This window comes from Carassius auratus, chromosome 15, assembly GCF_003368295.1.
Source record: "Carassius auratus strain Wakin chromosome 15, ASM336829v1, whole genome shotgun sequence".
Lineage (NCBI taxonomy): Eukaryota > Metazoa > Chordata > Actinopteri > Cypriniformes > Cyprinidae > Carassius > Carassius auratus.
The window spans coordinates 13,680,748-13,707,767 of record NC_039257.1 but is presented as its reverse complement, the minus strand read 5'-3'; the positions used below and the strand labels follow the sequence as shown (position 1 = coordinate 13,707,767).

At 36.6% G+C, this 27,020-nt stretch overlaps 2 protein-coding genes across 19 annotated transcripts in view; one reads left to right on the top strand and one right to left on the bottom strand.

The window, feature by feature from the left end:
- Nucleotides 1-7,635, top strand: part of LOC113114598 (murinoglobulin-2-like) — a 31,366-nt gene extending 23,731 nt beyond the window's left edge. Inside the window, exons 28-35 of the mRNA XM_026281472.1 lie at nucleotides 153-346; nucleotides 456-671; nucleotides 935-1,053; nucleotides 3,273-3,363; nucleotides 3,455-3,523; nucleotides 4,200-4,305; nucleotides 5,115-5,163; nucleotides 5,419-7,635. Coding sequence (XP_026137257.1) covers nucleotides 153-346; nucleotides 456-671; nucleotides 935-1,053; nucleotides 3,273-3,363; nucleotides 3,455-3,523; nucleotides 4,200-4,305; nucleotides 5,115-5,155 — 836 coding nt within the window. The 3' untranslated portion in view covers nucleotides 5,156-5,163; nucleotides 5,419-7,635. The remainder of the gene's footprint in view (nucleotides 1-152; nucleotides 347-455; nucleotides 672-934; nucleotides 1,054-3,272; nucleotides 3,364-3,454; nucleotides 3,524-4,199; nucleotides 4,306-5,114; nucleotides 5,164-5,418) is intronic.
- Nucleotides 7,356-27,020, bottom strand: part of phldb1b (pleckstrin homology-like domain, family B, member 1b) — a 71,138-nt gene continuing 51,473 nt past the window's right edge. For 9 of the 18 annotated variants that reach the window (XM_026282544.1, XM_026282552.1, XM_026282557.1 and 6 more), the window contains 12 exons: nucleotides 26,398-26,556; nucleotides 26,060-26,206; nucleotides 23,691-23,810; nucleotides 23,418-23,520; nucleotides 23,087-23,137; nucleotides 21,470-21,755; nucleotides 17,853-17,943; nucleotides 17,607-17,753; nucleotides 16,483-16,702; nucleotides 15,766-15,851; nucleotides 15,537-15,566; nucleotides 7,356-9,944 (listed from right to left, as the gene is read on the bottom strand). In XM_026282544.1, coding sequence (XP_026138329.1) covers nucleotides 9,804-9,944; nucleotides 15,537-15,566; nucleotides 15,766-15,851; nucleotides 16,483-16,702; nucleotides 17,607-17,753; nucleotides 17,853-17,943; nucleotides 21,470-21,755; nucleotides 23,087-23,137; nucleotides 23,418-23,520; nucleotides 23,691-23,810; nucleotides 26,060-26,206; nucleotides 26,398-26,556 — 1,581 coding nt within the window. In that variant the 3' untranslated portion in view covers nucleotides 7,356-9,803. The remainder of the gene's footprint in view (nucleotides 9,945-15,536; nucleotides 15,567-15,765; nucleotides 15,852-16,482; nucleotides 16,703-17,606; nucleotides 17,754-17,852; nucleotides 17,944-21,469; nucleotides 21,756-23,086; nucleotides 23,138-23,417; nucleotides 23,521-23,690; nucleotides 23,811-26,059; nucleotides 26,207-26,397; nucleotides 26,557-27,020) is intronic. The other 9 variants (XM_026282558.1, XM_026282559.1, XM_026282550.1 and 6 more) reach the window with 7 other exon arrangements.

Below are 27,020 nucleotides of genomic sequence, written 5' to 3'. Positions count from 1 at the left end.
GTTGATATATTTTGTGTGTGTGTGTACCCACAGTACCAAATTCTCTGGACCCCAGTTTGAAAACCTCTAATCTAGTATAATCCTGCTGCTTTTAATAATAAACACAACCACCAGCCTTCAATGTTCCAGTTTTCTTGCCCTGATTATTTTAGGTGTTGGACGATACTGGACTCTGGATAATAATGCGCAACCATGGGGCTCTGTGGAGGTAGAGATGAGTGCCTATGTGTTACTGGCGCTGCTCTCGGGACCCACGCTCCCTGGATTTGGACTGAACTACTCTGCTGGCATAGTGCATTGGTTAACCAAGAAGCAGAACGCGTATGGAGGCTTCTCCTCTACACAGGTAATGTTATTTATCACATGCAGCTTTATTTAGATCCCTCTCTGTCTTTATAATGCATTTTATAATTATTGATTGTAAGTCGTGTCGCTAACTCTCTCTCTGTGAACAGGATACTGTAGTAGCACTCCAGGCCCTCGCTAAGTACAGTGCTGCCACCTACAATCCAGAAGGATCCATTACCATAACCGTGACCTCCCCCTCAGGCCAGAGGAACCAGTTCACTGTGAACCAGAACAACCGGCTGCTTTACCAGGAGAAACAGCTGCAGGAAGCTACTGGCAAATACAAGCTGAGGGCAGAAGGCAAAGGCTGTGCGTTTGTGCAGGTCTGTGCACTGCCTCTTTTGATGCACGTACTGAGAAATCCAAGGAATACTTTAGTTCATTTAGAAATGAAAGTTTTCACTATTTACTCACCCTCATTTCATTGCAAACCTATATGACTTACTTTTTTCCATGGATCACAGAAGAAAGTTATATGGATTTGGAATTACATAAGGATGAGTATAATGCATTATGACTATTTAAGTGTATAAAAGTGATTTAAATCACCTCGTCTTTGACATCATTCTGTGTTTTTGTCTCTCAGTTTGCCTTGCACTATAATATCCCACCTCCTCCAGACTCTTTGGCCTTCAAAATCAGTGCAGATTCTGGGGTTTGCAGCAACACAAAGAACACAGCTTTTACACTAACCACTATTGTAAGGTGAGATAAATTGTAAAAAAAAAAAAAAAACATCATGGAGATAGCTATTATCTATATAATACACGCATGTGATTTTTGCTAATTTAATTTGTTGCATCATTAATCATTTATTTATATGCCATTATTTACTATGACTTTGTCTCTACTGTGAAACAAAAAAGAGATATCTTCGAGAATCTTTACACAGCTCTTTTACACAAAACAAGAAAAAAATGACCAAATTTAGACAAAAAAAAAAAAAAAAAAAAACACTAAGAGTGTTTAGCCTGTCATTACATACTTTACATTACATACATACTATTGGTCAAAGGTATTTTAAGTTTTTTTTACAAAATTTATATTTTTACTTAGCAAGGATGCATTGTTTTGCTCAAAAGTGACAGTAAAAACATTATAAATGTGTGTCAGTTTTGATGAAAAACTAAAAACACAACTGTTTTCAACACAAATAATAATAATAATACATTTTTCATGCTTCAAATCAGCATATTAGAATGATTTCTGAAAAATAATTTTAAACTGACAATTGGAGTAATGGCTGCTGAAAATTAAGCCTTGCCATGAATTACAGTATGTTACAAAATATCCAAATATAAAATAATTTCAATTTAATTTAATGTAAATGTAATTTATTGATCTATTGACTTGCTGTATTTTTGGTGAGAATAAAAGGCAATCAACATCAAGTTCAGAAAATCAACAAACAAACATCTACAGATCAATGAAAAAAAAAAAGGTTTTTGTAACATACATTCTAAAAAATACTATCAATTTGTATTGTTAATGCACCCAGGTAATTTATTCCAAGCAACAGAGCTATGTGTGTATATATATATATATATATATATATATAATGTTTTTACCCATTACACTCTTGAACCTACAAAGATAAATCACTTGCCCTTGTAGAACGACAATGAACCTCTCTTACAAGTACATAATATTATATAATAAATAATAAATAACCCTTTATTATCTTAAACACCATCATTACTTTAAGAAAAGTTAAGTTTCTTTCTTTTAAACGATTTCCCTATATTATATTAATATTTCAGAAATGCAGCAGTGGATGTCTTGCTAAAATTCTTGTTAAATTACAAATTTTTGACTGAGCTAAAGCAGCCATATTTACTCTGTCCAGGTTACTGTCCAAAACACAACCCAGATATTTCAATCATTGTTTAGGTATAATAATTTGATCTCAAATCTCTACCTCTAACCTAGAGCATTTTTTTCTTTCAATTAAGGTAAACCAAGCAAAATTATATAATTTAAGATTTTCCCAAATCTAAAGACAGATTATTATGGCAAAACCATTAGAGGACCTCTTCAATCTCTCTACTTAATATATTTTCAATGTTTTCTTTCCTCTCATGAGACACAATTATTGCTGCATTACCTGCATATAAGAAAAGCTCATTAGAACAGGCTCTTTTAAATCATTAATATATAATGAAAAAAATAACAATAATGGACCTAATACATTCCTTTGTGGAACCCCATATGAAATGGTCAAACAATCTGAAATCTACTATTTGATACCTATATTCAAGATAAGGCAATCAATTTACAGGCTGCATTACTAAAACCCATTGCTTTAACTTTTAAAAGCAGAATATTGTGATCGACTGCATCAAAAGCTTTTTGCAAATCCAACTTACCTTTATCCATTTATGTCCTTATATAATCCATTAATTATACAATTGCTATTTCAGTGGAGTGTTTTCCTCCTTAAACTAGACTGAAACTCATACAATATATTATAATTAAGATAGTCTTCAATCTACTGAAATATAATCCTCTGCATCACTTTTGATAAAGCACTCAAAACTGACACCGGCCTATTATTATTACACTTAAACCTACTGCCTTTCTTAAAAGGGGGAATAACTCTTGCTTTTTCAGGATCCTTTCCTTTGCAAATTGAAAGATTTATAATATGAGTAACCATAGGAATCCTCACTGGAATATTGTCTAAACCTGTTGCTTTACTACTTTAAGATTAATTAATTTCTTACTGTCCTTTACTTTAGTAAACAAAAAGCCTCCCAGAAATTAGTAACTTAATTAGTATATCCATTTGACTCTATAAAGAAAGAATGAATACAGATTTAACCTACTTTGTGGCCTAATAGACTATTTGCTGTCTGTCAGATTACATACAGTTAAAAATGTGTGGTTGTGAACCGTCTGTGATTGTTGGAACGATTGTATGACAGGTATAACGGCACACGAGCAGAGACCAACATGGTGATCATTAACATCAGGCTGCTGTCGGGGTTTAAGCCAGATGAGACATCTCTACAGGCTGTGAGTGACACTTGAAGGTCTCCAGTCCTCTTTTGATATCAAGTTGTGTAGCCAGCGTTTGATTCGTTCTCACTCACTTCTGTCTCCACAGCTGAGAGAAGACCCCACCATCAAACGTCTAGATCTGGATGGGGATCATGTCATTTTCTATTTGGATAGTGTAAATGTTTTATTCAAATATCTTGAGGGGTTCACTGATATTTTGACAATAAAAGGGACAAACTGACCCAGTTCACCAAAAAAAAAGAAAAAAAAGAAAAGAAAGTAAACAGACAAAAAAAATGTACTCACTGCAAAATGTAGATGTGTTTGTTTCTCAATCAGAATCAGTTTGGATAAATGTATCACTTGCTCACCAGTGGATCCTCTGCACAGAATGGGTGCAGTCAGAATGAGTCCATCCTCTGTTGTCCTCTCACATAAAAATTCATCAACATGCAGGTTTAGAACTGCTTTGACTTTAAAACATTTCTCGATCTGTGCATATTTCTCTCCTGATTCAGATGAGAAAAAATGTGTTGGTGAATATTAATTGACAATAAACATTTTACTTCACAAGACATTAGTTGACTGGAGTTGTGTGGAATACTTGTGCATTATTGGGATGTTTGTTTGGACTCTCATTCTGACAGCACCCATTCACTGCTGAGCAAGTCATGTGAAGCTAAATTTCTCCAAAACTGTTCCTATGAAGAAACAAACTCATCTACAACTTGGATAGCACAAGAGGGTCAATTTTAAGCAAATGTGTATTTTTGGGTGAACAATTCCTTTAACAGATTCTCAAATTTCCACAATCCATAGAAAATAAATAATAACTTTCTCTTCCTTTCCAGTTGAAAAAGAATGAGCTGAAGTCCATCAGCCTGCAGCTCGTGCAGGAAGTACCGGTGCACAACCTGAAACCAGCTGTGGTGACCGTATATGACTACTACAAGACCAGTACGTGTTTTTTCGTCACTGCAATATTTGACACAACATACTGTATTTTCCAAAAAATAAAATAAAATAAATAAAAATAAAACTACATGCTTAGGTCCCTATGAAATGTTTTATTTTTTCTTACCATATGGTTTATTGTTCTCAATTTTAGAATGTCTAATTTGAATACATAAAACAACTTAATTTATTCAAATTTATTCTTAAATAGCCATATGATCTTATTACAATTTTTTTTTTCTCAGAAATTATGTGTTGTGTATTTACATTTTTCTTGTTATCAAATGAAGGCATTATACATTACATTCATTTAACTTTTAATCATTGAAAATAAATCAAACTTTATGTTTTGGCAAACAAAGGGGATTTACTATTAACAATAAAACAGTTTTAATAATAATAATAATAATAATAATAATTTTAGTAGTAGCACTAACAGTATAAGTAGTATTATGCAGCCTACATTCCACTGAACAATATCTCTTGCACAGTGTCTTCAAGTTAAACCGAACTTTTATTTTGACAGGTTGCCGTGAATACTTTTAAAATGTCTGTGTGATATCAGAAAAATTAAGTTTTTATGACTGGACACTGCAATTTCGTCCACACCCCGCTTAATATAATGGCAGGGAAAATACTGATGTTTAAGTTTCATTTTTATAAATCTTAGTGACATCATGATATAGATAAGCATTGCTTAGTTGTGCTTTACGAGCCTGTATTTCATCTTACCATAATGCATTTTCATTTTACTGAGACAAGCTCAACAATGCAGTACACATAAAAACTAGGTTGTGTTTCTATTCCTCCAGGTGAATTGTCTGTGATTGACTACACCTCCCCATGTGCATAAACACTACCGTAAGTACAATAAATTTGATCTAAAGCTCCATTAGTATATTCAAATAATTTTAGCCTACTCTTAAATTTGATCTCCCAAATACATAACCATTTACGTTTTCTATTTACATTAATAATAATTATATTTCTTAAGCACCAAATCAATATATTGAATGATGTATAGCTAAAGGACGCACATGAATGTATTATAATGATTTAAATAGATATGTTATATTGCTTGATTAAATGTTGATTGCCCCCTTTTTTTTCCTCCAGGCGATGATATGAAGTGTTAATGGTTGAAGAATTATACACTGGAATATATGGCAAGACAGATGTTCTGGTCTTCCATCACTTTCTTTTAATAAAATCTTATTGTTTTTCTTAAATCAAAATATCTGCATTATGCATTTTAGTTGCTATTATACAATTTCTGCATCAGAAACATTTGTGTCCTGTGATTATTTATCTTTATTACTTTACATACACTTAAAAGAATAAGCTATATATCATTAGTGCATATTTGTCAAATATTAAATCCTGGTTTCAAGTTTTAAATCTTTCCCAATCCAATTATATATATTTTTTTGTGGAAAAGCACACATCTACCAATATGCATATTTCTTACAATATTGCAGCAAATCACTCTATATTTTAATAGAAGTAGAACTGATATGTTGGTGTGGATTAATTAAACTCTCCTACTGGTTTAGTAACTTAAGTTTTAAACAAGATTTTATCGCCAACACATGAATGCTGCATTCAAACTTTCTGTTTGCTGTTGTAACACTCAATAACATCTGTATACTGTTTCCCCCTCGAGTGTTTAAAAGTAGCACAGTCAAAAACTGTTTCCAAACCACTCAGATGCTTGATATCTCTGCTTAGCAAAAGGAATTCATATTTTAAAATGCCTGTTAACTTCAGTAATATCATGTTAGAATGCTAATTGAGAATATTCTCCTACTGCTGCCCACTAAAGCGGTGTCAGTTTCACAGCGTTATAGGAATTACCAAATAATTTCAGCAAACAATCCCAACAAATTGCATCAGCAAACAACTCACTTCAGAGAGACTAAAGTGTACAGTATACCCCAAACAGTTCAGTATGTATTGCCTACATATTGCTCAAAGACTGAACTGATACTCACTAACTTCTCAAAGTTTGAATTCTAAAGAGATTGAATTTTTTTTTTTTAATGGCTGCCCTGCAGAAAATAGCTGCATATTTAGTGATATGATTTGAAAGGCAGTTTCCCCATGTTTAGTGTCAAAATCATAATAAAGTCCAAGTTAAAATATATCTTTGAATTTATTTTTAGGGCTGCCTTTCAGCAAATGGCTCCATATTTAGTAATAACCCATATATTTAAATATATGAGTCCACCTGGAGTCCAAAAGACAAGGTTTATGCAGATCTTAAAAAGTCTTAAATTCATAAAATTATGGCATTAAATGTTGCATGCACTGGGGAAAAAATGAGAATGAGTATGTTTTAGATATATTCTAAGTAATTGAAAACAATCACGCAAGTTAGCCAATGCTTAAAACAAGAACAAATATCTGACATGTATTAAAAAAATTTCCCCTTTTTTTCTGAGCCAATTGGCTGTTTGTTATTTATTTATTTATTTATTTTCTCAAACTCATTTCAAAGTCTTTTCAGAAGACAGGACTTATGTCATTTTGCTTCTAAAGTAAATGTATCTTGATTTAGGAAAATTGCATTTGCTTTCATTAAACCTGCTGAGACCCTGAAAATAACCAAGAGAACTTGAATTTAAGCGTAAACGCCCTCAAAGAGTATGACATATTTGAACTATGAAAATAACGAGTATTTTCACACACTACCAGCAGTGTATTGTACTTCTAAAGTGATTTATTCCAAGGTTCATTTATGATACTGTTTAACTAGGGTGTTGTCCAACCAAAATAAACTTGGTCTACAAACTTTCTTGGGTTAACCTTATCGTAGCACATCTTAGCAATAGGTTTTTAATTTAGCATGCTGCTCTCTTGTCTGGTGTCATGAAAACAACACAGTAGCTGTGATGCAAGACTTCTGCTTGCATTGCAGTGTTAATTACAGCAGTGAGGGCTACTTGCCCTTTTACATCTGAAGTCGAGTTTGGTTGTGACCTCTGGGCTAAAGTCTTCTCCGCAAGTGTTAGCATGGATCATAATTAGGCAAATAAACACAAAAACACCATAAATAAGGAAAACTGTGAATGTATTCATGTTCAACATTTTACAACACTGTTTTTACCTAGTTCTGTGATAGTACTCAAGACATCTTACACGCAAAATGAAGACTAATTATTCATGTTGGTTTCAATTCTCTGTAGATTTCATTTCAACATACAGTTTGGTTTCGGGAGAAAGCAGAAAATGTTGGTCTTTTTTTTTAACAGTGTCGTAAATGTAACATCGCTATCCATAAATAAACATTTTATTTTCCCCAAACTAACACAAGGTGGAACAGACTAGATAAAAGCCTGCCTGTAAAACATCAATAATTCTTAAAGAGCTGATAAACCATTTAAATAGCTCCCTAATTTGTATTTAAGCAGTATCAGACTGATTTAAATAGGTCACCTTTTTTTAAATTACAGTACGTGTCAGTTCACAATCTCTTAAAACAGTAAAACCCAATACATGGAATAAAGGTGCGGTCACATTTACAACTGCCTAATGAATTTTTGCAGGTGAAATCCAATCATTTCAATTAGATTTCCACACAATCTGGAATTTCATGTGATTGCGAAAGATTTCCAAACACAAATTTTGCAACCGCTTCAGCTGGTCACATGAGTTCAGCCAACATAAAGTTGCTTGGTTTGACCTCTTTTGGGCTTGAGAAATATTGCTGATGTTTTGCTAATTTACTGCTGTTTAGCGAATTTTTGCAGGCAAAATCCAGTCAATTCAATAGACATCCATGTATGTCGAGTGACGATGAAAATTCTCTATGCAGATTTCACCAAGGGTTCAGATGGTCACGTGAATTCAACCAACTGAAAGATACTTAGTTTAAAGTGACTTCTGTGTGAGCTGTACTTTATGCAAACTATATTATTGACAGCAAACAATTCAAATTTTTTGCCTAGGTTTTAGATTTTTTTTTACATTTTGTTTGCTAATTTACTATTTGTCAGTGAATTTCTAGGCGAATTTCAATAGGCATCAGTTTAATTGGGAATTTTGCATGATGGTGAATAGTTTCCCAATGCAGATTTCAGAACTGATTCAAGTAGGATAAGTGAATTCACTGTGTTGTCCAACACAAAGCCAGAAAACTTGATTGTTTTGAATGTAACCTCTGCATGAGCTGTACCTTAATTAGCATTTTTTTTACGTCATTCTTTACTACATTTTCACAAATGTACTGTTGTTTCTGGAGAAAAAAAATCTGTTTACAAATTTTACATAGGCAATTGGCATTGTTTGCCTATGTATTTTCACTAACTTTTCGCTAATTTACTGTTGTTCAGTGAATTTTCGCAGGCGAATTTTAAAAGGCATCCATGCAATCTGGCATTTTGCATGATTTCAAAGCATATGTCAAAACAACTTCAAGCTGATCATGCGAATTTACTGAGTTGCTTGTTTTGACTTCTGTGTGAGCTGTACTTCATACATCTCAACACAACTCATGAAGGACCTTTACGACCCTCAAATTTTCGCTCATGTGACCGCACCTTACGACTGCGATTCCAGCTGTTTTTCACTAGTGTAACAGTTCAGATATGAAGATTGACAAATATGGGTCAATATCAAGGCACTGCATGACTTGCATGATTCTGATGTTGTTTCTTTTTCTCTTGTTTGTGGCAATTATTCCAAACTCTCGTAGGCTGGCAGTGATAGGTGATGGCTGCCTCCCTTGGGAGTCAAATCACAAGATCAAGTTGTCAGGACTTGGCAAATATACTCTACTGTTGTATGTGGTATGTGTGTGTGTGTGCATGAGTTTGTGGTTCTGTATCTAAAAGAATGAGCTGGGAACACAGAGACACAGTGGGATACACTTGGACAGGAGTCGCTGATATCCCTCTACAATAAATATAGACTCCTGAGCTGGTAGGTGAGCTTTGGTGAATCAAGTCTTTGTTTTTGTGATACCGGATTTTTAAATGTGAATTTAATACTCTATTTAATTTAAAACATCATTTAAATGTACTGCATTTCATTTATATCCTCTCATCATTTTGTGTCGGTCGATCCCATCAAATATTTAATGTAACACTATTCCAGAATGGCTTGATGGCATTTGGCATTTTCCCCATCGTGTTTGAAAAGACAAATCATGGGACAAACTGAAATGAAAGTTAAGTTTAAACTGCAACTTAAAAATATCTCTGACGGCAAAAAGGCATTTTCGTCTATGGTGAGTGAGCCACCACCTGCAGGTTTAGTTCATCGGGTCTTTTTGTCTTCTCCCTTTTTCAATCCAGGCAGACATGGAAAGCCTCTGGTGGATATCTGTCTGTGTATCTGAGTGAATATATAACATCTCCAGGAAAGGAGGAGACAAAAAAAGGAAGCAACAAAATAAAAGTTTTTCCTCTCAATGGGAATAACAGGTCTGGGTCATGTGAAGTCTCCCTGCCGAACGGTTTCCGTTTTGACACTTGGGTCAGCGAGTAGCGGTGGGTTTTGTCTCAATTCATGAACTGCGTGTAGCCCTCGGCTCCTGTCACTATCACATCCATCCATATCCTCATGGCCTCTGCGGACGGGGCCACCATGTAATACAGTCTGTCGTGCGTCTTCACGCAGAAGGTCAGGGAGGGGTTGGGGCTCTGTGATCAAAAAGACAATCAGATCAGTGAGGGAGCCATGTATGGAGTCTATCTACTACTCACTTATTAAGACATATGCATTAGCTGCTATATATCCATTAGGGGATGTCTAATTTCAGTAATTAGCGATATTAATTTTTATTCTAATTAAATGAATTAATCACGTGGAGGACCACAAATACCACATGCAGTGTTTTAACCACAATTAACGCCACTATACAAATAGATATCATTTAAAAATGAAACTAAATAAATGTAAGAAATGTACTGCTATTTCTCTCCAACTGGTATTAATTTAATATAGCTTCACAATTTTCCAATTATTATTAATAATGTGTATGGATAAGATATTTCCCTTTCGAGGGAACTTCGAACTGCGTCCTCTAGGGGGCGCTTTGGGGAACACCTCGTCGTGACCCGTGTCTGAAGCATACAATGAAAAAACACCAACTTGTTGGCCGTCGACAGCCTCCGACGTCACTACCGGCGCGACTATAAATCAGCACCGGGAGAGCACGTCATTATCTTCTTCATCTTCAACTGACTGTTTTGTTTGAAGCGTGCATCTGAAAGAACCGGTAAGGGCGATCTTTCTCTGTTTATCATGGCGACAACTAGCAAGCGTTTAGACGATGTGTGCATCCGTGTCGGCGTTATTTGACACCCGATGACACACGCGATCTTTGCGTCATTTGTTTGGGTGAAGAGCACGCACGCGATGTCTTTGAGGAGGCAATCTGCGTGCACTATGAGCGTTTTTTCAATGGAAAAAGCTCCGCTCTCGTTCGTCTCTCTTCTAAAAAAAAAAAATAAAATAAAGGCAAGCCATCTGCTTCCCGCGGTTCAGGATCTGTCCACGCTGAGGCAGGAAAGAAAATGAGCTCGTGAGAATACATATGGATCTGTCTGAATGGTTTAAAGAGGGACTTTCCCTTTCGAGATCGTAAAAAAAAAAAAAAAAAAAAGGGGCGGCGGACGAGAGAGAGCCTTGGGAGGATGATGTTATATCTTTAACACTTTCTCATACTGAGGTTAGTGCTCTGCTGGGTTTTTACCCAGGAAAAGCAGGAGATATTTGAGGATGGTGAAGAAGCTGAGGCTGAGCCTTCTCAATTCTCCTGCCCTGCGTATGTAGAGCTGTTGGAGGTTATTGAGCGAAAATTACCTTTTGACCATAACCCTCCAGCTCAGGTGAGCCTTTCATTTGTGCATGATCTCCATACAGAGATTAAAAAGAAATGAAAGATGCCGTTTTCTTTTTGCATCCATCGGTTTCGGCATTAAAGTAATCTGCCGACATCGAGGTGATGCATGAAAGCGGCTAGGAGGGAATGCCCCTGTAGAAAGAGCTAAAAATTTTATAAATAATTTATAAATTTTTATATGTGAAAAATGTTTTCTTTCTGCAGGGGAAACCTCCTCTCTTATTCTCCCTCCTTGCCATCTAAGCCCCTTCAGAAAATCATCTCGCTTAAATGGCAAGGCATACGCAGTAGCAGGTCAGGCTGAGGCTTTATTACACACAATGCTGGTGCTTCAAGCATATCAGACTGATCTGCTAAGAGACCTGGATAGAGGCTGGGGCCTTTTTCTGATCAGGTAGCTGAGCTGCGCCACACCATGGATCTCTCTCCATGCTACCAAGCAGGCCGCCTCCGCCATGGGGCAGGACTATGGCGCCCATGGTGGCAGCAGAGAGACATCTGTGGATGAACAGACATCGGGAGGAAAGAAAATGCTTTCTGCCCGATGCTCAGGTTTCGCCTTCTGAACTTTTCGGTATTTCCGTTGAGGCGGCGATTTGAAAAGTTCAGGGAGACGAAGGCGCGCTCTGCTGCTTTCAGATCCTTCGTCCCACGAAGGTCCAGGTCTGAGCCCAAACAACATAGGGGTCCTGGCCTGACTCGATCTGAGGATCAAAGATGGGCACAGAAGGCTAGTGTCGCAACTCGCGCTCCTCCCCCACCTGCGGGCAGGGGTTAGAGGAATCGTGGGTCACGAGGAGGTAAGCAGAACCTAAGAGGTATGATCTAGACGAGGCAGCGTTCTCGTCCAAATCAGAATGATACCGAGGTATCTACTAAAAGAAAAGACAAACGCGTATATGCGTTAATCGACTTCGAAAGGTTAACTTCTGCTTTTATACTCCCCTTCCTAATTCCCCTGTAACCACCAGCTCTCCACCTGATCGAGGTTAGGTGGAAACCTCTCGCATAACAGTCTACCCCTTGAGCGGGGCTCCGGCGTAGGAGGGTGAGTGAGTACATGTAACCCTCTCTGTATATACTTATGTGTATTTAATTGCTGGTGGTTACGTGTCTACTAATAAACTCTGTCTGAGTTTCCTTTGCAGTGCTCAGTTACAGTGTTTACTAAACATTCGTCAGCAGCAGCCATCCGGCTTCATGTTCCGGTATTAGGCGGCTGAGATCACAGGCTTCTGAGGGAGCCTCCTTGATCATCAGGCCTGGCACAGCACTGCAGGGAATTTCATGGATGTCTGGCCAGGTCACCCCGAGGGGTCTCCTGGCCGCTTAGGGGTGCTGTCGTATCTACCGGGAAGTGGAGGTGGCAGTTACAGAAGTCTTCTTGTATATGCTGCCTCAGGTGATGCTCCCCTCACCCGAGGTTTGTAATTGAGCTTGCCTCTCCCGTGAGATTCAGCTCCTCTACGATGCTTAGGAACCTTTAAGTACACACGCTAAGCTTTGTGTACTTTCTCAAAACCACATGGTGGTCAGTGTGTATGTGAACACACTTTCTAAAAATCCACAAGTGGTAAGTTTGCATGCAAGACTCTGCAAACTTTCTGAAATCTTGTACGATGAGGGGTAACGCTTCGTTCCCTTTCCTGAGATGATTAGACCTTGGTTCCTTGGGCTCCATTCAGCCAGTGTGTATTTGTTTATACACCTCAAGCATCGCTTTTCTCAACATGAGGGGCTATTGATTCTCGTGGTAATTTAGCAGCGCTCCCCTTTTTCCAAAAAATGGGTCACCTATGAGTGCGCTACTCTGAGCTCGGAGTTCTCCTCTCGTACGAGACGGAGTTCTCTGTTTTTTTCCCAGAGCGCTCCAGTATTGTTTCCATAGACCGAGTTGATGACTCTCAATCATACTGTTTTAAGATGCAACATTCCATCTATGAGCTGCTCTATCAGAGTGCCACGAGAGCCCCTCCTTAGAACAGTATTTGAAAATCCATGCTATGGTAAGTGTGCACGTGTAGTCTTTGCACATTTTCTGAAATCCACACTGTGGTAAGTTTGCACGCTAGTATTCTGCGTTCTTTCTAAAATCCTATATGGTGAGGGCTTCGCGCGGTTGCTTCGTGCCCTTTCTTGAGTTGGTAAAAGCCCCGTTCATCTTGGGCGCCACTCCACCTATGTATCCTCGGATACCTATCTAAACAGGGTGTTGCTACTAGAGAACTGTTGAGACGGCTCTTTCAGCAAGCTTATGCGTAAGCTAGCGGTAGCCCCTGTGTGACAGGCAAGAATTGGTAAAAATGCTAGGTTCTTAGCCGTATCCCTTTAAAGGAATCTTTCCTGATTCCAAGCCTTCAGCTCTACCCAGGGCCGAGGCCCTAACAATTAAGTTGGGTATGTAGCTTAGGCCTTTTGGCCATAAGGGGTACTGTCACAGACAGCCGTCTTAACGTCCCAGGGGCAACTCCCATAGTAATGGTAGAGTTGGTACTTAGTGCTCGCCATGATTCTGGCCTGCATTCCCCTCAGCATGGCGGCATGGGTATACTGTTCCCCAAAGCGCCCCCTAGAGGACGCAGTTCGAAGTTCCCTCGAAAGGGAACGGTCTCAGGTTACGTATGTAACCATAGTTCCCTGAGTAGGGAACGAGACACTGCGTCCTCTAGCTCTCTGCCATGCTTCGGACGCAAGCTTCAGACGAAGAAGATAATGACGTGCTCTCCCGGTGCTGATTTATAGTCGCGCCGGTAGTGACGTCGGAGGCTGTCGACGGCCAACAAGTTGGTGTTTTTTCATTGTATGCTTCAGACACGGGTCACGACGAGGTGTTCCCCAAAGCGCCCCCTAGAGGACGCAGTGTCTCGTTCCCTACTCAGGGAACTATGGTTACATACGTAACCTGAGACCGTTTTGCATGTACAATTTATTGTGTGGATTCTATACTTTGCAAGACATTAAAATATGGTGTTATTTATAATTTTGTAATATATTTGTTTCATGTATATTTATACATATTAATAATAACTAGAGACAAAATACAATTAAAGTGATTATGCTAATGTAATAATATGCTAATAATAAATAAACATAATAATCTTTTTTTTTATTGAAAGTAATTTAATGCATTTTAATGCATCCAAAGGGTATAATTTAATATAATTAACATTTATTTTTAAGTATTAATAACAATGCACAGCTATTATTATGTGGTTCATGTAATATTACAGACTTTATCAAATATAAACAAGTATATATGTTTCATATAATGTTTTTAGATTTGATTTTGAACTTAAGTTAATGTTTAATGTAGTAAAACTGATGTTGTTTGCAATGCAGGTATTTTAAATTTAATGGCTTTATGCTCTCTGCATTCAATAATTCACCTCACAAACACATTATGGTCAACATATTTATGCATTTAAAGTAGACTGGGGTGTATTTCCTTTTACCTTGTTTAGATTTGCTCATGGTTTTAAAGGATGAGGTCTCATCACTGTTATGTTGGCACATAGTACTTTGCCAGTTTCCATCAAGTGACAGATATATTTGTATAAAAATTCTGCAATGTCTGTTTGGACACTCTGACTTTGAATAAAAAATAAAGATGGGCAGTGTTTTCATCTCTTTTTTAAATGTTAATAAGCCCATTTAATTGATTTAACAGCTTTGTTGTCACATTACACTTTAACACACTATCGTTATAATTGTGAACGATTACTTTGAACCTGTTATATAAGCTCCTACGTCACATGCAGCACAGACAACAGCGTGCACTCATTTCCCAGAAAAATACCACTTAATTAATAATGAATAATTAATTATTAGCACCTCTAATTCTAATACAGCTGCAAACAGTATTTAAAGCAGGAGTTGCTTGTTAAAATGTGCTAAATACTTCTAAACAAAACCTAAACCTAAACACTCATTATTAAAGAGCACTCCACTCATGCAATGGATATACAAATCTTTTCAAATGATCCTGACACTGTCAAAGAGTGAATTATATTTTGGCTTCCCGTTAACCTATTGCATTATACAATGTGAAGCTGATGGGGTATAATACACCACCCAACTGCTTCTGTGGGGCTATAACGTTATACACATACTTAGTATCTCACCACAGGTGGGAGTAGTAAAGAAACACTTAAGGGAAACGCACACAGGTCGTAAATTACATTATACTCTCATCCTCAGTAACTGCAAAAAAACAAAAACAAATATCCGCTAAGTGAAGGTGCAAATAGTCCAGTTATAAAACAATACAAGACCAGGTATGTTAATGAGTCACAAGGGAGTAAGTCTGTGAAAAAATGCACGGATTAGAGCAATTTCCTCTTAGGCAAACATGCAGGATAGTGCGATAGTGGTGGAGAGGGATACGTACGTTTGTCAAATTCAGATTGAAAAATCCTTTCTGTGAAAACAGTCGGCAAAGCAAAAGAATGAAGAAAAAGAAGGGTGGGGAACATTGACAGCAGAGTTACAGCATAAGAGACAAAAGAGAAGAAGCTAACGGAAAAAGATCAAATGAAATGGTGCAACAGGAGGGCAGAGCAGAAAAACAGCGGGAGATGTGAGCTGTGCTTATACCAAGGGCTCTTATTCGATCGTACCTTTGTGGCACTGCGCAGGTGATCATAGTAAACCTCCTCGATAGCCTGGAAGTAGATGACGCCCTTCAGTTTGCTCTCATGTTTATCTGCGGACAGGAGAAACCGAGAAAAACACTTTTCTTAATAAGTATCTTATTGCGGTGTTTTTGTTTGAAAACGAATTAACTCGAGAAGCGAAAGCCAGTGTGTTCTCCGAAAACAAGCATTTCCAAGTATTTTTTACTGGAAAACAAGAGAAAACTAGTGATTAGCACAATGTTTTGCACAGCGCTGGTTTCGAAAACAAATAATCCCCCGCTCCCCTCGAGAATAATGATCTGGTAGCACCGATGTGACCCCTTCATTTTCAGCCCGCGTAGAAATAAAGAGCGAGAGCTCACGCTTTGCCGAGCGCCACGGCTGGGTGATGAGCACGATTTCCTCAGCATTGCGGCAGATTTCATCAGCATCAGATAGCATGCGGACGGGCTTCTGGTTATTTGTATGCCCCTAGCTAACCCGAGGCTATCGGAAATCATGGCAGCCGCTGTGAGCTTAAGAATTACTAATTATCCGTATCCCCCCACTGCTGGATTCACCCACAATCCACTCTTTGTTCTGCCCTCGTTTCTTTCCCCAACCTCAGGGGGACGAGAGCGTAACGACACGTTCGCCGAGCGGCATTAGCATAGTGCACAGTAAGGAGGATGTTGGAAGGCGACGCTGCGGTGCACATACCGGCGTAGTAGGAAAACGTCCTTTTAAGGCGATCAAAGACGAACCAGCGCTTCCTCCAGGATTTGATCTTCCCTCCCATCTTGACAAGATAGCCCTTGCACATCTTTTCGGTGAGAATCACGTGGTAGCACGTGTCCACACTGTGACCCGAGGACTCGATGTGGGAACGGAGGTCAAACTCCTCTTTGCGAATGGGCAGGTATCGGGTCATCGGGCGGGCCTGGAAATCAACAACCAGTGGTTTATATTTTTGTTATGACATGAGACATGTTTTATTTCACTATCAACTCTTTATCCAAAATTCCTTCAAAAAAACTGGCTTCATAAAGTAAATGTTTTGAACCCACATCTTCCAAGATGAACATGGTTTTAATTTCAGGAAATTCTTTCATATATATTCATTCATTCATTTTTTATTTATTTACATTTTATTTTATTAGCTTATCTTTTTTAGGTGGCAAAGGGTCAAAATTGTCATTATCTTGAATAACATAATGGAAAAAGATTAATAATTTCATGTAACTATTCATTCTAAAACCTTAATTCTCATGATAATAATAATAATAATAATAATAATAATAATAATAATAATAAAACAATTTTAACAAAACTGAAAATCTTTTTTGGACCTTTTTATGACAGTTTAGATTGTAAAATGTCACTTTCTGTAATAAATTTGAATGAAATGATTATATATGGTCACTAGTTTACATATATCTTGCAGAATCTTCCAAATGTTTTCATTTCAATTTAACAAATATTACTAACTTGAACAAAATGTTAATATTTTTTGGTTATATTTTCTTATGGACTACATGTAAACTTCTGTTACGTTTATGCTATTCAAAGCAGTACTAATTAACAAGCAATGTTCAGGATCCCTCTTACTTTGTCAAAATTATACAATTATTGTACATAAACTGAAACATAAAAAAAAAAAAACTTTAAACATTTTTCATATCCAGAAACCTATGTATATATATATATATATATATATATATATATATATATATATATATATATATATATATATATATATAATAAAACAATTGTACCAAATTAAATTGGCAGTCCCTGTAGAATCACAATGGACTTTCATCACATTTCGATCTGCAACTCCTCACCTGAGAGAAGTTTTTGGCCCTCATCTTCACCTCCTTCTCTATCAGCTGCTGTCTGTGCACCGTCTCCTCCTGCAGTCTCTTCTCCGCCTCCTCTCTTCTTCTTCTCTCCTCCTCTAGCATGAGTTTACGGGCCTGAGTCTCTCGTTCCTTCAGCCAAAAGAGAGCAGAGGTTATTAGACAAGACTGGGAGCCAAAGAAAGATGAATATGGTTACTTTATTGAGTGTATATTGATTCTACAACTTACTCTGGACTCTATGAGTCGAGCTTTCTCTAGCTGTGCCTCTTTCAACATCTTCTCCATCTCCTCGATCTTCAGCGCATCCATACCACTGGCACTGTGAAACACATAAAACTTCAGTCAAGTCATTAGCTATATGGGTGGGGGGGGATTCACTATACATGTCTGAACCAAGACTGACAGCAAATATTTAAACACTCGAGCGAGAGTTGCGCAAGTGTTTAGTGATTTTACCCCTCGGTGATCTATTTGGTGAATGATGGAATGGAGACCAGTAGCGGAGAGACCGCTGGATTACGAAACATTTCGTCATATATGAAAATACAACTGGATTGAACATACAGTACAAGCATGAAAATCTGCCGTGAAACATGAAATGAAGCACATGTGGACTATAAACAGAGAAAAAGAAAATGTGTGATGGATTCCTCTAGAGAAGAGTCTCAGACTAGCTTGAAGCTTTATGAAGACAAGAGTAAACAAACTGTATGAGAACATTTCAAGTAAACAAATTCTCTCCTGAGAGAGAAACAGCTAAAGGCCGTCGTGCCCGGTCCAGCTCGACTGCTCCACTGCTCCACTGTACTCCACAGGCTTTTGTTTACTATATCTTCACACATTTCCCATGATAACGCTTGTAACTGAAGACAACGTGTCAGTGTCAAACTGGGTTTGGGGGCCATTCAGAACTGAAAAAAGAATGTCTTTGAAATTGAAAAAGGAATATTTGAATCTAAACAGAAATGTAGTGACATTCAAATAAAGTCATATTATGGCTGTAAGTGTAGTTTATTGATAATACACTATTTTTCAAAGTTTGAGATTAGTGATATATTTTCATTCGTTTTTTTATTTTTATAAATTAATGCTTTCAATCACAAAGATGCATTAAATTGATTAAAAAGTGACAGCAAAATGCTGTTTATTTGACTTTCTATATATATATATATATATATATATATATATATATATATATATATATATTACTGTTTCACTCTATTTTAGATTAAAACGAAATCCGACCTTCATGAGCACAAAGAACATCTTTCAAAAGCATTAAAATATCTTTTTGATCTTTTGAACCCAAACGTTTGAATGGCAGAGCACATTTCAGTATGACTTATTCATCATGAGTTATTAAACTTACAGTAATATTAGGTAATTCCAGAAAATCATATATCAATAATTACTTCTAATTTAGTCTTAGTTTCTTCAGTTCTCACCATTAAAAAATAATTGACTCTGGCTTTTGCTTCAATAAACTCCTAATTTGCTGCTTAGCAATAATTAGTAAGGTAATTGATAAGTTCAGGTATTGGGTGGGACAAGGGATATAGAATATGATCTTGCAGAATATGTGCTTTATAAGTACTAATAAAGAACCAATATGTTAATAAGCAACTAGTTATTATTGAGAATCTCTCAATGTACTAAAGTGTTACCATTAATTTCATCAATAAATGAATTACTTAAGTGTGTTACTTAAGATTTCATTATGTTTAAAATGAACTTTCATTTTATGAACTCTGATGAACTGCATCCCCAACGTTTTCCAGGATGCTCCAATTTACCCCAAAGTCTTTAAAAGGGATACAAACAACACAAAGCAGGCTTATCGTATAAATTATGCAGTTTTGTGTGTGTGTAGAAGAAAATCTGCTATGTGACTGTACTGAATTTCTTTGAATTACAATTAAGTGCATTTCTCTTCCTGTCATTCCAAATCAAATTCCACCCCGACATGCTCTGCAGCGTGACCAATTCAATTCAGATCCGCACTCATGAACTGAATTCTGAATTTCACTCAGCCGGTGTTTGCACCTCATTAATTTCCACAACCCATATTTTCTTTTCTCCTTTGGCTTATCTGTTATTTATAAATGTCAAATTCTGATGGAAGTACAACAGGACGCTAAACCGTCATATGCACGTTTGGATTACTTACTCTATATGCACAGAGGGGGATGGTGAAGAGCAGACTAACATTTCTGACATGAAGGGTGGATAAGCAAACAGGGTTTATGGAAGACACCTTTTGATTGTTGACGGTTTTGCAAGCCCAATTAGTCCTACAGTACGTGTGTCCTGACTGTCCTTGTTCTGTCCTGAAGCTGAACAGACGACTGTTTCCACACAGCCCGTTTAACCCAGCAACAACCTACAAGCTTAAAGACGTGTCTTCACGCAGTCCGTTTAACCCAGAAACAACCTAATCTGTAGCCTCGAGCAGCCAAAGCCGTTCATTTGTTCTTTCCTTTTCTCAGGAAAGGGGGAGGGATGAAGCACGGCTGCTGCATTCTGATTCACAGACTTGCATGTAAATTTTTATATACATAAAAGATACTTCGTATATTCAGATATCCTGAAATATAAGTTTATAATACAGTATACATGACAGATCAAACTTTTGGGGTCAGTGAGATTTTTTACATTTTTGAAAAAAGTAATAGTAGAACTATTATGAATTACCTTAAAAAAATATATAACATTTAACCAAAAAATAGTGTTAAGAAGAAGATTTGGAAAGACCTGAAGGTGAGTAATTCATGACAGAATGTAATATTTGGGTTAATTATCTATTTAATGCTTTTTTAAAGACGTATTTTTTGCTCATCAAGGCTGCATTTATTTGAACAAAAATAGAGAGAGAAAAAACTGTAATATTGTGAAATATTATTAAAATTTAAAACAACAGTTTTCTATTCTCTTTCTACTCGTTTAGATGTATTGCTTAATATATATGTACATACGTATATATAGATTTTTTATAGATTTTTTATAGAAGTTAAAAGAACAGCGTATTCAAAATACAAATATTTTCTAACAATATGTCTTTATTATCAATTTAACACATCCTTGCTGAACAAAAGTATTAATTTCTTTAAATTCTTTAAAAAAATGCAAGTGTATGTTTACAAAACATCACTCAAAACATTTGGAATAAGTATGATTTAATGCTCACAAAAACTGTGTTCATTTGTTCAAATATACAGTAAAATCAGTAATATAGTCAAATGTTATTACCAGTTTTTTACAGTCATATATATATATATATATATATATATATATATATATATATATATATATATATATATATATATAATTTATTTCTGTCAGGACTCAAAATGTTGAAATCTTTTGTAACTCTCACTTTTGATCATTTTAATGCATGCCTGCTGATTAAAAGTAATAATTTCTTTAAAAAAAAAAAGTTTTTGAATGGTAGTGAATATTACAATATATATTTTTTTTATAAATGTTTAATTTTTTACGGTTATATTTAAAAGTATATTATACATAGACTTGTATCATTTGTCATACTCAAACCCCTCACAGTTACTGCTAAATGCAATGCTTAAAATGAAAAGAAGTGAGAATAATTTATGCTCCCTATGATCTGAAGTCTCACTATAGTCAGCCGAACACCCTATGAAGTCCACTTTGCATGCACTATCAGGCAAACTGGATCATACTCAGTGAAAATCATTAAGCAGATGGTTGATCATTTAGCTTGGGACAGGCATGCGGAGAGGAACCACAGAGCTGCCACTGATTCCTGTCATAGAGCCACTAGCTAAGCGCTCAGAGAAAGTGATGGAGGAAAGCATATGGAAATGTCTAACCTGGACATGTTGTCAGGAGAGCAGGCCGAGTTGTTTCCGGTGGAGATGCTGGTGTCCATGCTGTCCGAGCTCTCCAGGCTGAGGGTGTCATAAGGCTGTTCCCCAGAAGAGGGTGCTGCGTGGTGCAGGATGGAGTGGTGCACTACTGGCCCGGAGGTTGAGGAAAAGGGACTGTTGAGCTGCATTTGAGAGCCATGGAGCGCCTCCCACTGGCACTGAGCCTCTACTGCAGCTTTCTGCTTCAGCTCGGCCAGACGCCTCCGCTGATCATCAATCACTTGCTGGCCTGGTATAGATTAAACACATATATGGAAGTCAATTCCACAGAGTGGATATGCTGTGAACTAAATGATTCCAAAACTGAACAAGCTAAGCAGTTTATAGGTCATAGACAGCTGCCAAACTCTCTTATTAGACTACATAGTGCTTTGAAACCCAAGTGACTGCACATCCATTTAGGATGGCATAGTTTGCCCATAATTTGCTCCATCATGCCTCACACATACACATATAAATATGTGACGTATGTGCGCTGAATAAACAGCCCAAGCAATACCTCTAAATCAAGATTATTTGTACACTACCAGTCAAAACTCCTCTACTCATCATTTATTTTTGGAAAGTATTGGAATTGTCCTGTAACTTTAATAAAATTAATTTAAAAAAAACTGATGAGACTGATTAAACTAATTAAACTTTTATGCTCCCTGTGATTCTGAATCAATCAATCAATCAGTCTGTAAAAGTTTACATATTTAAAATGCAAATTAAATATATAAAAACGAATTAAACTCATCCTACCTTTGAGCTTTAAAAATTAAATATTACCCATGATATACAAATTATGTAGAAGTCACAAAAGTTTACTTATTAAAAATGAAATTTAAATACAAATTATTTATTAATAATTAATAAAAATAATTAATTAAGCTGAACTTTATTTATACTATATTTGAACTATATTTGAGCTAAAATAAAATAAAATATTCCCAATGATTTGGGAAGTAACAGTAATAATTACTAAGTAAAAGCCACAAAATAATTACATATTAAAAATGAAAAAAAAAAAAAAATCTTATATTTTCAAAATAAAATAAAATAATAAAATACAAATTACACTGGTTTTATATTTGAGTTTTACTAAAATATTAAATGAAAAAAAAATGTCTTCATTCATTTGTAAGTTAGGTACAATGTATGATTTATATTTGCATAAAAAGTAATTTCAAAATAGAATTTAAAAAGCAATAATAAAATGCTCCCTGTGACTTGAGAATTTTATAGTAACCATAAAAATGTTAACAAATTAAAATTAAATAATAAAAATTACACTGGTAGAAGTTTAATAAAATAAAAGTTATACTATTCAAGTGTGTACAACTTTTGACAGGTAGTGCACCAGAAGTGCTTTAAATATATAAAACTAGATTATCACTGATGTCATGATTCAGTCCATGCACAGCTATGCCATCAAAGGAAAAAACCTTGGTAAAAGAACATTTGGACAGGGCAAGCCCGTTCCAAAGGGGAAAGAAGTGCACAAAACGTTGAGTTAGAATTAATGAGGATGCTGATTATGATGAAGGGCAGTCCAATGCTACACAGAGCTCGCTCTACCTGTGGGACTGTCCGTACTGGAGGACGACTCAAAGACGGAGGGCAAGAATTCTGTTTGAGGGCAAGGGACAACAAAGGATGACTGATGATCAAAGGTTAAAACACAACTAAGGAAAACGACGAAAGAATAAACCGGTATCCCATGGCCACTATAAATAAGGAAAATAAAACACATGTGGAAAATAACAAAAAAGCATGCGGGTTTGGAACGACATGAGGGTGAGTAAATAACGACTTTTTTGGTTGCAGTTTGACGGCTCATCAGCCGTTTATGTTGATTTTACAACCAGCTCTGAAATGTCAGCTGTCAAGCTGCTGTGCTTCTCATTACCTTTCTGCTGGAGAGCCAGCTGCCTCTTGGTCTCAATGTCCTGCAGGGTGGCTGCCAGGTTGCGTGGGAGACTCCCGGTGCTGTTGGCTACCATCAGAGGACTCTGGGTAAACAAAACAAACAATTATTTCCACCAGCATATTTAACAATAAGGAGGGGGCTAAATTACCACATTAAATGATGCAGGAGAACTGCACTATTTACCCTGGCAGGGGTGTAACAGAGAGAATGTACCCTGGACCGAGGCTAACACAGACTCAATGCAGTATTTACCCTGGAAGGAGTGTTGCGTCCCAGTGTTACTGTAGTGTATGTGGGGGACAGACCGGCACTGATTTTCGGTCTCGAAATTGATGATTGGCTGGCATCACTGTCCAGTCGAGAGCGGTATACCTGCAGGACAGAAAGAGTCATTGTGAGTCCAAGTGTTGCTTTTCATCTTACTAATGTGAAACCAAGTTATATTCAGTAAACATAGCATCTGTACGATTTAAAGGTGTTCAACACAAAATTCAGTCTTAAAGGGTTAGATCATCCAAAACAAATGATGTCATTAATTACTAAGTAATCTTGTAGCTTCATAAAATGATATCGACTATTTTTACAATGTTCTTAATACCTTTTTGGGTCTTGAATATGTCAGTTGAGTTGTTGTATATTCATGGTCAGAAAGCTCTCAGATTTCATCAAGATTATCTTAATTTGTGTTCCAAAAATGAACAAATGTTTGTACAGATTCGGGACAACATGAGGGATAGTAATAAACAACAGCAATTTCTTTCTGGGATGAACTATCCCTTTAATTTACTCAATACAAATCTAAATGTGAGCATGGGAAAATAAGATTTAAAAGCTACAGTGGAGGGGACAAGAAGTCATTATACTTTATGGTTTATGTTTAACAGCGTAACAGCACACAAATTGCTGTTTTGAATAAATGAAGTAAACTTGAGTGAAGTAAATCTTTAACCTTTTTTAAATGTTAAATTTAATGTTAAATAAACACACTGCTTTACATTAAATTATTAATGTCCCATACATTTTTGTAATTGTGATTATAATAATATATGGCTTGTTCCTTGATTTATAAAGACTATACGGGCGCTTTTTTTATTTTATTTTTTTATTTTTTTATGTCACTTCACTTTTTTTGCATACTAGCATTCAAAACTTTGGGGTAAGTAGGATTTTTATTTTTCTTAAATAAAACATTCTTTTATTTGTAAAGGATGCAGTAAAATTATTAAAAGTCATGATATTTATAATCTTCTAAAATATTGGAGATAAATGTTGTTCTGTTGAACTTTCTATTCATCAGAGAATGTACCATGGTTTCTACATAAATATTAATCAGCATATCGGCATATTAGAATGATTTCTGAAGGATCAAGTGATACTGAAAACTGGAAAAATTTTGCTGAATGATTCAGCATTGCATCACAGGAATAAAATATATTTTTTAAATATATATAAAAAATGAAACAGTTGTTTTAAACTGTAAAAATATTTCACAATATTATAGTTTTGACTATATTTTTAATCAAATAAATGTAGCATTGGTGAGCACAATAGACTTCACAAGCCCCAGAAGCTTTGAATAGTTGTATATACAGTTTATAACACTTCACGATCCGTTAACAAACATGCATGACCAGTAAAAGTTGCTTTTCTTTAAAGGAACATTTTACTCCAAAATATAAATTCTGTCATCATTCACTTATTATTATATCTTTCAAAAACTGATTGACATTTTTTTTCATGATGCACAAAAAGATTTACTTAGCAGAATGTTCAAGCTGCTTTTCCAGAAAAAGGTGATTGGAGATTGTGTCGGTCAAGCAAGATTTTAAAAGCACTTCAGTCTTTTCCTCATAGATAGCTAATTTATGTTTTGTCATGACAACTCTCAGAGAGAGTTTTATTTTGCTAAAGCTGCAGCAAAATAACACCTAGACTTGCTAGTAGCAATATATCCACAGACATGCTGCTGTGACCATGCAAGAAATACTGCTGCTGCACATATAAGATATATAAAATAACCCCCATATATAACATACATGAATCACCCTGTAGCAGATCAAGACAGGTGGAGCTGGGGAAGTGGAGGTTTTCTGAAGTGTTGCAACAGCAAGCACTGGCCGAGTGTTTGAATGTTTAACAATAAGCTCATTGGCTGCAGATGTGAAACCAATCGGCTGTGACATGTGAATAATAACCTATCATGACACAACTTTGTATATTATATAGTATATACTTTTTAAAGCTTGACAATATCTTCATCCACTCTCATTGTAACAGAAAAGAGCAGCCTGGGCATTCCGCTCAACTTCTTTCGTGTCCCATTGAAGAAACAAAGTAATTCAGGATTGTTATAACATGAGTATATACAAACAGAATTAGAATTTTTCGCTGCACTATTCCTTTAATAAAAGGAATCTGCTATTGATGGTTCTTGACACCACAGAAGACAGAAACAGTCAAGAGCTAAAAGAATGAAATAGCATTTGCACTCACATAAAACACCCACAAAAACAATCTTACTTGGACACATCAATTTGCTGTAAAAGAGGCCTATGAAGATGAAGTTTGGAAATGTGGCAGAGCAGAGGAGGGAGAAAGAGAGCTGAGCTTCTGGCTGTTACCTGCGCAGGCTTGCGTGATGAGAAAGCTTTAACCGGGAGGGGAGGAGGAGGGCAGAGAGGGTTTGCATCTCCAGCTGCCATTACCTCCTGGTACCAGCGCTTTAAATCTAGAGCGGGCATCTGAAGCTTGCCCCAGTCCGACTGACGCTTAACACAAGCAGCACATCCATAAGCACAAAGAGAGAGAGAGAGAGAGAGAGAGAGAGAGGTGGGATGGTGGGATGGCAGATAGAGAAAGAGAAGAGAGTTAATGAGAAACTGAAAGATTCAATGACTGAATGACACAGGTCGTTGGCGATACCCTAACCGGGAATACAACGAGAGGAGGAGAGACACACCTCGAAGGAGAGAAAGAGGGAGGAGCCGCGAGGGGAGGGGAGGCAGGAGAAGGCGGAGTCTGCGAGAGAAGACTGAAGTAATTGGATGGGTGAGGTAGGGGAGGACTCCACCTTCGGCATCCCATAGATCTGGTTTAATTGGCCGACGGTCACATACTCCTGACATCCAGGAGTGACAAGCGGACAACAGGCAGAAGGGAAAAAACAGGAAGTAGCAGAGCAGGAAAGAGAAGTTAGCATCTACAGCACATAATTAAGTATTACAAAGCTATTCAGTTTCTAATTACTCTATGCATAAACATCAGCCCTAATACTGTGTCCTAACCAGACGCAACCCAAAGTTTCCAGCAAGTAGGTCTGTCTACAGTGAAAGTGAAAACAGCCAATCAGAACAAATTTTATGTTTATGGAGTGAGAATGTGACTCAATGAGATTTCTCGATGTGTATAGGTCCATCTAGCACCGTCACGACAAACAAATGAATAAAAAAATGCAGCTGGTTAGGACAGAAAAACTAACAAGTAAGATATTGCTTTATTGCATCAAGCCTAGAGACTGATCAGGTATTGGGTCATTTTATAAAATGGGTGCCATTTGTATTCCTTTATTTATTTACATTTAGA